The sequence below is a fragment of the Manacus vitellinus genome, unplaced genomic scaffold (genome assembly GCF_001715985.3).
Source record: "Manacus vitellinus isolate BGI_N305 unplaced genomic scaffold, ASM171598v3 scaffold_146_pilon, whole genome shotgun sequence".
Classification (NCBI taxonomy): Eukaryota; Metazoa; Chordata; class Aves; order Passeriformes; family Pipridae; genus Manacus; species Manacus vitellinus.
In genome coordinates, this window is record NW_021939042.1 from 107,562 (window position 1) to 119,743 (window position 12,182).

Sequence of the window (12,182 nt, forward strand, 5' to 3'; positions counted from 1 at the left end):
TTCTCCAGGAAAGTCCTGGTGCTGGGGTGAAGATCCAGAGATCCCTCGGATCCACGGGAGATCAGGCACAGGGTCCCATCTGGGGGCCAGAAATGATCCCCACAAGCAGAACCCAAGCCCTTCACCCCAGTTTGGGGTGTTAAGAAGCAGGTATTCTTTAGGGCAGCATGTTGGATGCCTGCAGGACATTTCTTCTAATCCAGCCTGCTCAGGGACACAGGCAGGGTTTGGGATTACACACACTGATTCCAGAGGCATTGGATATTCTCCCTTACTTAACACACGTCCATTACTTTGCTTTACACAGTCACAACCCTTATTGCAAGTACCTATTTGGTCATTTGGGGTCTTCTCTGGGGGTCATGGTGGGTTTTTTGGCATCTGGTGCCCCCCCAAAGTCAGGTGTCCCCTTCTTGACCTCGGTTCTCAGCATCCCTGCTTTTCCCCACAGAGACCAGCATGTTTGGTTTGATCTTCTCTGGGTCCCCAGAGCTCAGCTCACATCATGTTTGCTTGAGTTCCAGCCCTGATCCAATTCTCCAGGACTTCTCTAAGATTCTATTGTTCCTTATTTGGCCAGAGCAGAATAGTGGGAGCAATGTTCTACTTCTCCCAAACCAAGGCTCCCCCTGCCCCATCTGCTGCCAAACAAGGCCAGACATCGACTGCCATGGCCTTGACCACTCTCCAGATACAGAAAGATAAAGATCACATTTTGCTCACAATCAGACATATTTTATTAATGAACAGGTACAAACAGGATTCACTAATGAGCCCAGAGTAATAGATCTTACTAATAAGCACACCTGTTTGGTTCAGGAGCAGATACACAGGTGGAGTCCCATCACACCACATTTTTACCAACAAATAGACCCAGTTTTAGCTCATGAGCAGATACATGGAGACACGGCCCATTAGGTTGGAAGGTTCATCTAGAGCTCAGCTTTGGCTCAGGGGCTGTTGTTCAGCCTCAGCACTTCAGGGACAGCCAGACAGGGCTTTACATTAACACACACAGTTTACAGATTCATTACAGAGTCTTGCTTACTTAATACATACACTTTTAGGCAACACTTGGATAACATTTGGCACTAAAAAGAGATGTAAATTTTCCTCCCATGTCAACAGTGTTTGAACTGTTGTCAGAAGAGCAAAACAAAAGTTAAGCATTTTGTTTCTGCAATAAGTGGGAACCTCTGTCTGATGACATTCCCAAAGGCATCCCAAATACAGGGAGGATTGCATTTAACAGTATTGCAGTCTCTTTCCAAACCTTCTTAGTGCAACAAGGAAAAGCCTCTGGCCACCCAGAGAAGGTATCCCTCAAGACTAGGAGATCTTTACAGCCCCCTTTTCTGGGCAATTCAGTCAAATCCATCTGCCAACATTCACCTGGAACATTTCCACACTGTACATCACCTATTCCCACTGCATTGGCAGGGGTTGGATCATTTCTCTTACACACACCACACTGCTGACTCACTGCTTGTACAACTGGGGTCAGTTTTGGACTTATTATAACCCACCTGTGCAAATGTTTCAATGATTTGCTTCAGTCCAAGGAATACCCTCATGTTCCCCATCCACCAGGTCACACCAGATTGGTTCAGGGACTATTATTTGCCCACCTGGGGTAACTGCCCAGTCTCCTGGAGCAAATTTTACTCCTAAAGTTTCAATGAGCTAACAATCCTTAGCACTACACTAGTTTTTTTCTACTGGGAGAGGTATCTCTGTCACAGGGTTATTAAAGACAAAACTTTACTCTCTAAAGTACCTTTTTCTGCAGCCTTTTTGGCAGAATTATGGGCCAAATGATTCCCCAGTTCTGCTTTGGTCTTCCCCTCTTGGTGCACTCTGCAATGCAGGACAGCAGCCTCTGTTGGTTTCTGGAGATCTTCAAGCAAGTCCAAGGATTAACTTGTTCTCCTTGACTCAATCCCCAAGCTGGAGTGAGCACAATTGGTTCTGCTTTCTGGGCTGAGGCACTGCAGAGGAGTGCCCCCAATTCCATGACCTGCTGGGGGGAGTTCCTGTGCATCCAGAGAATTGTTTTCCACGCTGGACAAAGCTGCCTCCGCTGGGAAACAATTCCCAACCAGGACTTTCCCAGGGGCTGTCTCCTAAGTCAGCTCTGCCCGAACACACTGCTCCTCTAGTCTGGAAGCAATCCTGCTCTGGGCTTCCTTTGCTGGGGCTGGGGCAGTTGACAGGTTGCTTCTTTTGTTCCTGGCCCAGCCTCCATTGTCCTTGGAGAATTCCAAAGCCCAGGGAGGCTCCTGGGGTCTGGACTACTTGCACATTGTGTTTGGGACACCCCATATCCACCCAGTCCAAGGAAATTCCACAGTGTCTGATCCCAACATTGCTGCTCAGCATCAGTGGCTATCAAAATATCATCCACACACTGGAATAAGGCTCCAAGAGGGTTTTGACTTTTCCATTCCTCCAGTTCCTTTGCCAATTGAGTTCCAAATACTGGGGGACTATTTTTAAATCCCTTCAAGAGGACCACCAAAGTCAGCTGGGTTTTCCTCCCTGGTTTTGGATTTTCCCAGTTGAAAGCAAAAAGCTCTTGACTTTCACAACTCAAAGGGAGACAGAAAAAGGCATCTTTCAAATCTAATACTGTGAAACATATTAAACTTTCATTTAGGGGAGTTAGTAAAGTGTAAGGATTCGCTACAACTGCTTGTATATCTTCCACTCTATTATTTATAGCTCTGAGGTCTTGGAGTAACTGGTATAGCCTTCCATTTGCCTGCTTGACTGGCAAAATTGGAGCATTACATTTAGATTCACATTCTTTTAACAAGCAAAATTTCATCAATTTTTCTACAAAGGGTGAGAATCCCTCACAACTTTCCATTTTCAAAGGCTATTGCTTTGGCCTGACCAACCCTGCTCCAGGTTTCACTGGAAATCTCATGGGTTCTGCTCTTTTGGATCATGGATGTACCTCTCCAGCCCATCCTGTTGGAATCACTGCATCCCCAGGTGACGTTGGCAGATGGATTAGTTCTCCTTTTGGAGATTCTCATGCAAAACTAGAATCTTCCACAGAATTAGGCTCTGCAATAATAACTTATATTTTATCATTTTTAAATTGGATTGTGGCATTTCATTTTTCCAAGAGATCTCTCCCAGGCTGACGCTTTGGTGAATTGGGGAAATACTGGGGAGCCAACCACTGTTTTCCCAGTTTTAAATCCACAGCATTAAAAATGGCCCAGTTCCCCAATTCCCTCTTGCACCAGACAATTGTTCCAGAATTGTGACTTGAGTTTCATTTTCCCAGATTTAACACAGAGGAACAAGTTCCCATAGCCACAAACAATTGTACTTAACTTGGCTGGAACCAGATGTTCTGATGGGGAAGAATCTTCTGGTGCCCCTTCAGTCGTCTTCAGTGATGCCAGGAGAGGGTTCGGAGGGTTCTGAAGTTTCAGTTGTGGACAATCCCATTTACAGTGTCCATCTTTCTTACAGGATGCACATGGATTGATACGAAGTCTCCTGGGGGGGATGTTTGAAGCAGGCTGCCCATGCTCTCATCCTCTTCCTCTCCCCGGGGGCACCATTTCCTCTGGGATTTCTTCCAGAACTGCAACTCCTTCCTGTTGAGTTGATTCCTGCTGATTCTCCCAACCTCCAACAATGTCCTGAAATTATCTTGATCTTGTCCCTCAGCTTTTTGTCATTTCCACCTAACCACATCTGAGGAGTGCCCCACAAATATGGGGCCAGTTGAGTCCTTCCCCCCTGTGTTTCAGGATGTATATTCGTATATTTTTTTGCCGTTTCTTCCAGTCAGTAGGCTATTCCCTGTGAACCTGCTTCATTGTAAAGAATTTTGACATGTTCATTGCCTTTGGCCTGGCATTTTTCATTCCAGATAATATCCACTGCAGGTAGATGCTTTTGCCATCTAGCCTGAGTTCTATCACACAGGGGGGCCACTCCCACCCCTCCTTGTTTAGCTCTAGTTCTTCCTGCAGCTGCACTGAAGCTCTCTGCTCTCTCTCTGACACATTCTCTCTCCCTTTTCTTCTGGACATGCTAAATCTGCCTCTTCACATGCTAGTTCCCTTGCAAGATTGGTTTCTGCATCTTGATTATCTGTTCCCCCACTCAACTTGCCCGTGGGGCCAACCAGAAGATCTAAGTCCTCCTCCTTATCGGGGAGACGATGAGAACAAAGTTCTCCTGTGCTCCACATTGAACAACAAGGTTTTAACCATTTCCCTTGATTTTCCTTTCCAGGCTCACACCGAGGGCTCTGAGGGCGCTGCATTCACACCACAATCCTTCTGCCACTTCAGAGGGTTCTGCAAAGTGAAAAACACATCACCAGACATAACCTCCTTCCACTTCTGTTCCCCTTCTGAAACAGCATCAACTGTAACAGTGGATTAGAATTCAATGTTCCAGAACAGCCACCCATTGATTACAACACCTCATTAAATTCTCCCTGGGAGCTGTTCCTCTGGGGGGGCTGTCAAACTTCATCCAAAATTGCAAAATGCAACAAAGTGGGGACTTCTTCACAATTCCCCCTTCAGATTGCCCACTCCCCATCTCTAAACAGTAGACCCAAAATGTTACAATACAGAAACAAACAAGTACACAACAATATTGATTGATAAAACAAAACCGAATACCAAATTCCAAAATACCAAATAACCCACCCAAAGGGCTGGAAGACCCACAGGTCTCAGATGAGCAGGATTCCCAAAATACCAAAGAACCCCCCAGTGCGCTGAAAGATCCATATGTTTGACATGGGTAGGATTCCCAAAGAGAATTCCTTATTATCCAGTGGGATCTTACCTGTGTCCCAGACTGGGCTGGGGATCTGTGCTCTTCTGCAGCAAAGTCCTGGTGCTGATTGAAGATCCAGAGATCCCTCGGATCCTTGGGAGATCAGGCAGAGGTGTCCTGTCTGGGGGGCCAAAAATTACACCCAAAAGCAGCAGAAACAAACTTCTTCACCCCAATTTGGAGATGTTAAAAAGGGCATTCTTCTTTGTTCAGCATGCTGGATGCTCAGAGGAGAGTTCCTCTAATCCAACATGCCAAATGACAGACAGGGCTTTTTATTACACACACTGTTTACATGTGCATTTGATAGCCTTGCTTACTTAATACATATTCATTACTCTGCTTTACATAGTCACACCCCTATTGGAAGTCCTTTTCTGGTCCTTCCGGGCCTTCTCTGTCATCTTGACCTCAGTTCTTGAGCAGCACAGCATCATTGTGCTTCTTTTATCTGGGTACATAGGGCTTAGTTTACATCCTGCTTGTTTGGGACATCCCTTATCAAATTCTCTAGAACTTTTCCAGGATTACATTGTTCCTCATTTGGGCACTCCGGGGTACTGGGAGTAGAGTTTCTATTTCTTCTATCAATGGTTTGATGGAGACCATGACAAGCTGGGAACTCATTGCAGGGAAAAGAGGGAGCAGTTGGGAAGTAACAGGCAGGTGGGGGAGAGAACTGTTCAGAGAACAGCTGAGGTACAGCTCGAGCAAGGTGAAAATTAAACTGTCACTTGGGGTCATCCCAGATCGATTGGATTTGAGAAATTACTCAACACACGTGTCACCTCCTCCAGCCAAGCCCAGGAGATCAACCTCCTCAGCAGCTGCAAGAGCGAGATGTTCATGTGCCTGCTGCCATCTCCCAAAAGCCATTATCCCACTCCTGCTGAGAAGATGGGCAAGATAAGGATCTACCTCACAAGATCTGCTGCTGGAAGAAGAGCATGTCCCAAAGGATGTCCTCAGCCTTCTCAGAGGGGATGTCAGATCCTCTCCAGGGATGGTCCCAGCCCTTCCCAATCCAGACTGGGCACCAGCTCCAACTCTTCCCTTGAAAACAAACAACAAATTCATGAACAGAGATTACAAACAAAAAGTGGAAACAAGAAAAAAAGGTAAAATGTTAACATTCTGTCAGGGTTCTGAGGAAGGCCCAACCCCTCCAGGCCAAAGAAAAACCCCACCTCCTCCAGCTAAGGAAAACCCAGGCCTTCTCCCTGCCCTGCTGCACTGCCCCCAAAAAAAGGCTCCTAAGCCAAGGCAGCCCAAGCCTTTCCTGGCCTGCAGCCCAAAGCAGCTGGTGTTCTGCAGCCCCACCTTTGCTCCCCCCACGGGGGTTTGTTTTTGGCAGGCTGGCTGCCCCTGCCCCAGCCCCGCCCAGCAAAGGGGCAGTGGCAGAGGCTGGTGGCAGAGCCGGGCTCCCATTTCACACCCAGCCCAGAGCACCCGCCCGCCCTCCTGCCAAGAAGCAGCTTGGCAGCCGGCTGAAGAATTCATCGGGTTCCCCACCAGCAAAGGGGGACCCTTCGGTGCCCAGCCAGGCTGAGCAATGCCCGCGGCCGGGAGCACCCCCGGGTGTGGACTCATCTGCAAACGGCCTGTGGAGCACGGCTTGGAGGAAGGGGCCACAATCAAAGTCCATCATCTTCAGCTCCCCAGTGTCCAGGTCAACAACAAAGAGCTGGTCATCCCTGACGTCGTCCTCGATGTCTCCAGCAGCAGCCCCACCCAGCACAGCTTCTCCAGAGGCCCCTTCTCCTTCCCTGGGGGCCAGACCAGGCTGTCAGTGTTCTGCCGAGGGCCCAGCTGTCTGTGAAGCAGGATGAGCAAAACCAGGTTGGATGGTGGCCACCAGCACTTGGGAGACCGGGTCTGCAGCCCAGCTCCAGCACAAAGAGGTGCATGTTCCCATGTGATGATCCCCCCTCAGTGCTACAGGCATGACAAAAAAGTCTGGTTTTCTTTGCTTCTTATTGCCAAGAGACGTGTGGAGGTGTTACTTGCCAGGCCCCTGGATCAAAGTGAGCACGTGGATCTCTCCCGTCTTCTAGAGCAGGTGAATGCCCTGCACCCAAGGATGGCACAAAAGGTCTTCCACCTGATAAGGTGCTGGCACCCTGGGGGGAAAATCGCTGGTCAGTTGGAGAAGGATCCTGTCCCCTTTGTCCCACTGTCCACGCGCCCAGGCTGTGCTGACTGTGCTCAGAGTTGTGCCCAAACTTCTCCATCGATTCTCCCTTTTGGAGGAGAGCAGGATGGCAGGACACAGGCCACCTCCTCCAGCCAACCATGGGACAGAAACAGCTTCAAGAGCGGCGTCCTCGTGAGCCCGCTGCTGTCTCCCAACACCGTTATTCCCCCCGTGCCACAAAGATTGGTATCCACCTCGAGAGACCCGTGGTGGGAACGGGAGCTGGTCCCAGATGGTGTTGGTGCCTCTGCAGAACGGGTGCTTCCCGCAGACCATCTGGTAGAGCAGGATGCCCAGGGACCAGATTGTGGCCGCCTCGCCGCGGTAGCGTTTGAAGCAGATCCACTCTGGCGGGTTGTATGACGGTGTTCCTACGGAATACAGATGGAGTTCATCAGGTGGATGCTGCCTGCTCCCAGAGCCTCACCCCAGCATCCCTGGCAATGTGGGGCCTGCCCCAGTGGCACACGTTGTGACCCACTGCCTTCTCACCGGCCCCTGACTCTTGGTTACAAACTTGGGGTTGTAGAAGAAGCCACTGGTGTCCAAGAGGGCAGCAGAAGCCCTGGCAAAGCCCAACCATTACATGCAAGGGAAAAACCCACCCAATGGTGGGGAAAAGCCATGCCGTCAATATTGGAGGAGGAGAGACGGACTGGGAAAAATATGAAGCTTGGAGAAAGATTTATGACCCCTAAATGGACACTTTTGTACCGGATTGGACATTCTTATACTGGATATGACATTTCCTGGACTTGACAGTTTTACCCCAGTTTTCCCCAGTTCATTATTGTATTGTCATATGGTTGTGTGTACCCCCAGTTGTTGTTTTTAAATTTATCCTCCATATTGTCTCCTTCTTCCCCTCACAGTTTTCCCGCCTTAACCCTGTTTTCCTGCTCCTCTGCCTGCCATTGGCTGATCTTTGGTGCAGTGCAGAGGCAGCTACCATTGGCCCATTTCCCCAGTTACATCCAAACTCCTCCCCTCCTTACCCAGTTACCCAATCACATTTATCCCTGAGTTGTCCGTCCTATGCTCCTCCCTAGCCCAAACTCCACGCCTAAACCTACCCTTTATAAGTTACTGTTTCCCTAATAAAGTTTGGCATTGCTTCCCGAGACTTCTACTGTGTCAAGACCCTGATTTGCAGTGCCCGATCCCATTCCTTTCCCTGCGGGTCGTGGCAAGTGGCGCCCAACGTGGGGCACAGTAGAGGTCTCCTGTTATCAGGAGAACTCCTGTGTTGCCAATTGGGCTCAAGCATCTCCAGGAGGGGAGATCGCTCCGCCGGCCCTCCTCTGCATAGTTGACAGCTGTGGACTTCGAGCGAGTCGCGCACCTGGAAAGGTGAGCTGCAGGGGACATTCCTAACACCCTCACCCAACACCTCACCCCCGTAACCTAAAATTAAAAAGGGAGGAATAATATCTGGAAGTGTGTTGAGAAACCCGGCTAACATCATGGGGCTCACACTTTCCACCTCCCAGAAGTTTGTTTACCGTCGCCTTAATAACTTTGTTATTGAGCATGGCCATCCGTTTGACAAAAAATCAGCTAAAGCGTTCACCAGGTGGTTAGACCGCCAAGGCTGCACGATAACAGATGACATCAGATTGGAAAAGTGGCAAGCCTTAGGCTACAGCCTCTGGCGAGATGGTGATAAAGGCAACAGAAAAGCTAAAGAAGCACTCATAGCGTGGAGGCTTGTTCTGATGGTGCTACAGCACCAAATGATGAACGAGAACATCAGCCTCCCTAAAGAAAAAACACAGCACACGAATCAAGACACCGACCACAAAGGCACACAAAATGGCGGGCGGGAGATGGACAGTGAGTCACAAGATGGCGGGAGGGCGCGAAAAAGAGGATCGTGACGATCGAAAAATGGTGTCGAGGAGGAGGGACCCCGGGACCGCGCAGAGAAAAGGCGGGAGGGAGAACCGCGGGAAAGATCGGCGCGGGAAAAGAGGAGGCGGGCCCCTGTAGCTCCACCCTCTGGCCTGCCTCCGTCTCCACCTACACGTCGTTCGAGAAGCCCCTCCCCTGACACGCCTTCAACCACGCCTACTTCCGCCAGTCCTGTCTCCTCCCCCAATGTGTCGCCCTCCAGGAAGGGGTGGGAAGCAGTGGGCGGGGCAAGGGCAAAGGCCAAAGCTTACTTCCACCAAGATGGCCGCGCCCATAGGCCACGTACCACCAAGGCCTACCCCGCCTGCCGCGACTTAGAATTGGACTGTGACTGGGCGCTGCGCTCCCCTGAAAGGCAACCTACAGCTCCAGACATCTGGAAAGTCTTCAGGGAGGAAGCAGTGAGCGCAAAAAACACTGAATTCTTAAAAGCTTTCCCGGTGTACTTTGAAGAAGGAAAGGCCCCCGAATGGAGGCCAATCTCATATCCCATGTTAAAGGACATTAAGAAAGCAATCGTGGAATACGGGTTGGGGGCTCCGTTTACTATCGGTTTATTGGAGTCCTTCTTCCTCGCTTATACCCCCATACCCTATGACATTCGGGCTGTAACTGGGGGGTTGTTTACCACAGTACAGGCCTCCGTGTTTGAGGCTGAATGGAAAAAGCGGATTGTGACGTATGTTACTGATAAAATGGAGAGAAGGGGGATCCCTGTCAGGCAAGCGGTGGACATGCTTTATGGGGAAGGGAATTATTCTAGCAGAGGGGATCAAACTCGTCTCGACCCTAAATTATTAAATGCGACAAAAGAATTGGCGTTAGAAGCCGTGAAAAGAGTGGCTGATGCATATGTGCAAACGCCCTCTTTCACTTTAATTAATCAAGGCACAAAAGAACCATTCGTTGAATTCATAACTCGGCTTAAAGAAGCTATTGCTAGGCAAGTCCACCAAAAGGAAAGTCAAGAGATTTTATTTAATAAATTGGTAATAGAAAAAGCTAATGAGGACTGCCAGCGAGTTTTAAAGGTGCTAAAAGATCCCACTCTGCTAGAAATGATCGACGCATGCAAAAACATTGGATCCCATGCCCATAAAGCATGTCTGATGGTCGCTACCTTTACGGGTCCCCAACATTGTTTCGGGTGTGGTGAGAAAGGGCATTTCTGCAAACACTGTCCCAAAGTATCATCAGAACCAAATTTACCCAAAACACTCTGTTGTAGGTGCGGGAAAGGACGCCATTGGACTTCGAGCTGCCGCTCGATGACCAATGTCAATGGCGAACCCCTTTCCCCTAAGAACTCACCCAGATTACAGAAAAGGGTCACTTTTTCTTCTCTACCAGATTTAAGACCGTGTACATGCGAGCCGTCGGGAAACGGGGAGCAGAGCGCCCGGGGGGCGTGATGACACAAATTGCCCCCCACTCCATCCTGCGTCAACCATTGCGCCCAGCTACCCCGTAACCCGGCTGCCCTGGCAGAACCTGTCCCTACTAAAGACCAATGTAAACCCCTTAATTGGATTATTCTTAATGTCATACACCCTTCCACCCACCTCAGCTCCTATGAGCAGTTGGCCAGGGTCGTACCATCAGCCCCAGTCGACCCGGATTTGATATATCTCATAACATCACACTTTTCGGCAGTGGGTAAGGGCACTGTAGTTGTACCTACTCTTCTGACTGGGTTAACTAATTCTAACATCGCCATTTGTCTAACTGTTCATCTTCCCCCCGTGCAGCTGGAGAACCGCTTCCCCGTGGTGAAGATGGTCTCCACCGAAGACCTGCTGTGCATGATGTCAACGGATGAGGAGCAGAGGGAAAAAACACAGAGGGAGGTCCTCTGGACCACAACTGTAAAAATCTCTCGCCCTCTCCTAACCTGCCTTGTCTATTTCTCACAGGCTAGGAAACCGCAGCAGGTCAAGGTGGAGGGTCTCCTTGACACGGGGGCGGATGTAACAATCATAGCCTCCAAGGACTGGCCAAATGGGTGGCCAGCCCAAAAAGTGTATGTCCAAGTCAGCGGCGTAGGGGGAACCTAATACCCGGTCAGAAGCCGAGAGGTACTCACCATTTATGGGCCAGAGGGCAGGCCGGCGTCTCTGCAACCGTATGTATTAAACATTCCAGTTACACTTTGGGGACGGGACGCGATGGAGCAGTGGGAACTCAAGTTAGGGACCCTGTCTCCTGAGGAAAATTTTTAGGAGGGGTCACTGAAGTACTGCAGCTCCCCAGACTGAGATGGAAGACGGAAACGCCAGTCTGGGTCGATCAGTGGCCCCTACCTCATAAAAAGCTGCAAATTTTAAATTATCTGGTCAATTAGGAATTAACAAAAGGGCACTTGGAGTCTTCCACCAGTCCCTGGAACACTCCAGTGTTCGTAATCCAAAAATCCTCAGGTTCCTGGAGATTTCTCCAGGACCTGCGCAAAGTTAATGAGGTCCTGGAACCAATGGGAGCCCTCCAGCAGGGAATGCCATCACCATCTATGCTCCCTGCTGAATGGCCCCTAGTGGTTATTGATATTAAGGACTGTTTCTTTCACATATATTTGAATCCGGCTGATTCGGCAAAATTCGCATTCTCTATCCCGGCAATCAACGCTTGTGAACCTCACCGCAGGTTCCAGTGGAAGGTGTTTCCCCAGAGGATGAAAAATTCCCCAACACTCTGCCAAATGTTTGTCGCAGGGGTCTTGCGTCCAATTCGGCAGAAACATCCGCAGTCAATCATCTTCCATTACATGGATATGTGTTGATCTGCGCTAAATCCCAATCGGTGGTAGATAAGACTCTAAATTCAACCATTTCGGCTCTAAAAGAGAAAGGATTGGAGATATCCCCTGAAAAGATTCAAAGGGAAGCACCTTGGAGGTATCTTGGACTACAAATTACTGCAAAAACTATCAAGCCTTAATCAGTTTTAATTGATAAAGGAGTCCGAACTTTGAATGACCTCCAGAAGCTACTGGGAGCAATTAATTGGATTCGGCCTGTGCTGGGGATTTCAACCGGAGATTTGCACCCCTTATTTGAGCTGCTAAAAGGAGACGCTGTAAGGGGGGTACTTTTGAATTAGATGATCAATGGAGCATAGAGGCGTGAGAACGGAATCATATTAGGATGTGAAACCAGCTAGAGTATGGTACAATGTAGCTTATGGCACAAGCTAATTGTAAGGTCCATTGTGCTTTTTAGCAAGTCAACTTGTAAGGTCCATTGTGCTTTTTAGCAAGTCA

General features: G+C 49.2%; 1 protein-coding gene across 1 annotated transcript in view; it reads right to left on the minus strand.

The window, feature by feature from the left end:
• Positions 1-6,840: 6,840 nt before the first annotated feature.
• LOC108638976 (serine/threonine-protein kinase pim-1-like) overlaps positions 6,841-12,182 on the minus strand; it is a gene marked incomplete at its 5' end in the record, with an annotated part of 11,639 nt that continues 6,297 nt past the window's right edge. Inside the window, 2 exons of the mRNA XM_029958176.1 lie at positions 6,841-6,941; positions 7,210-7,386. Coding sequence (XP_029814036.1) covers positions 6,841-6,941; positions 7,210-7,386 — 278 coding nt within the window. The remainder of the gene's footprint in view (positions 6,942-7,209; positions 7,387-12,182) is intronic.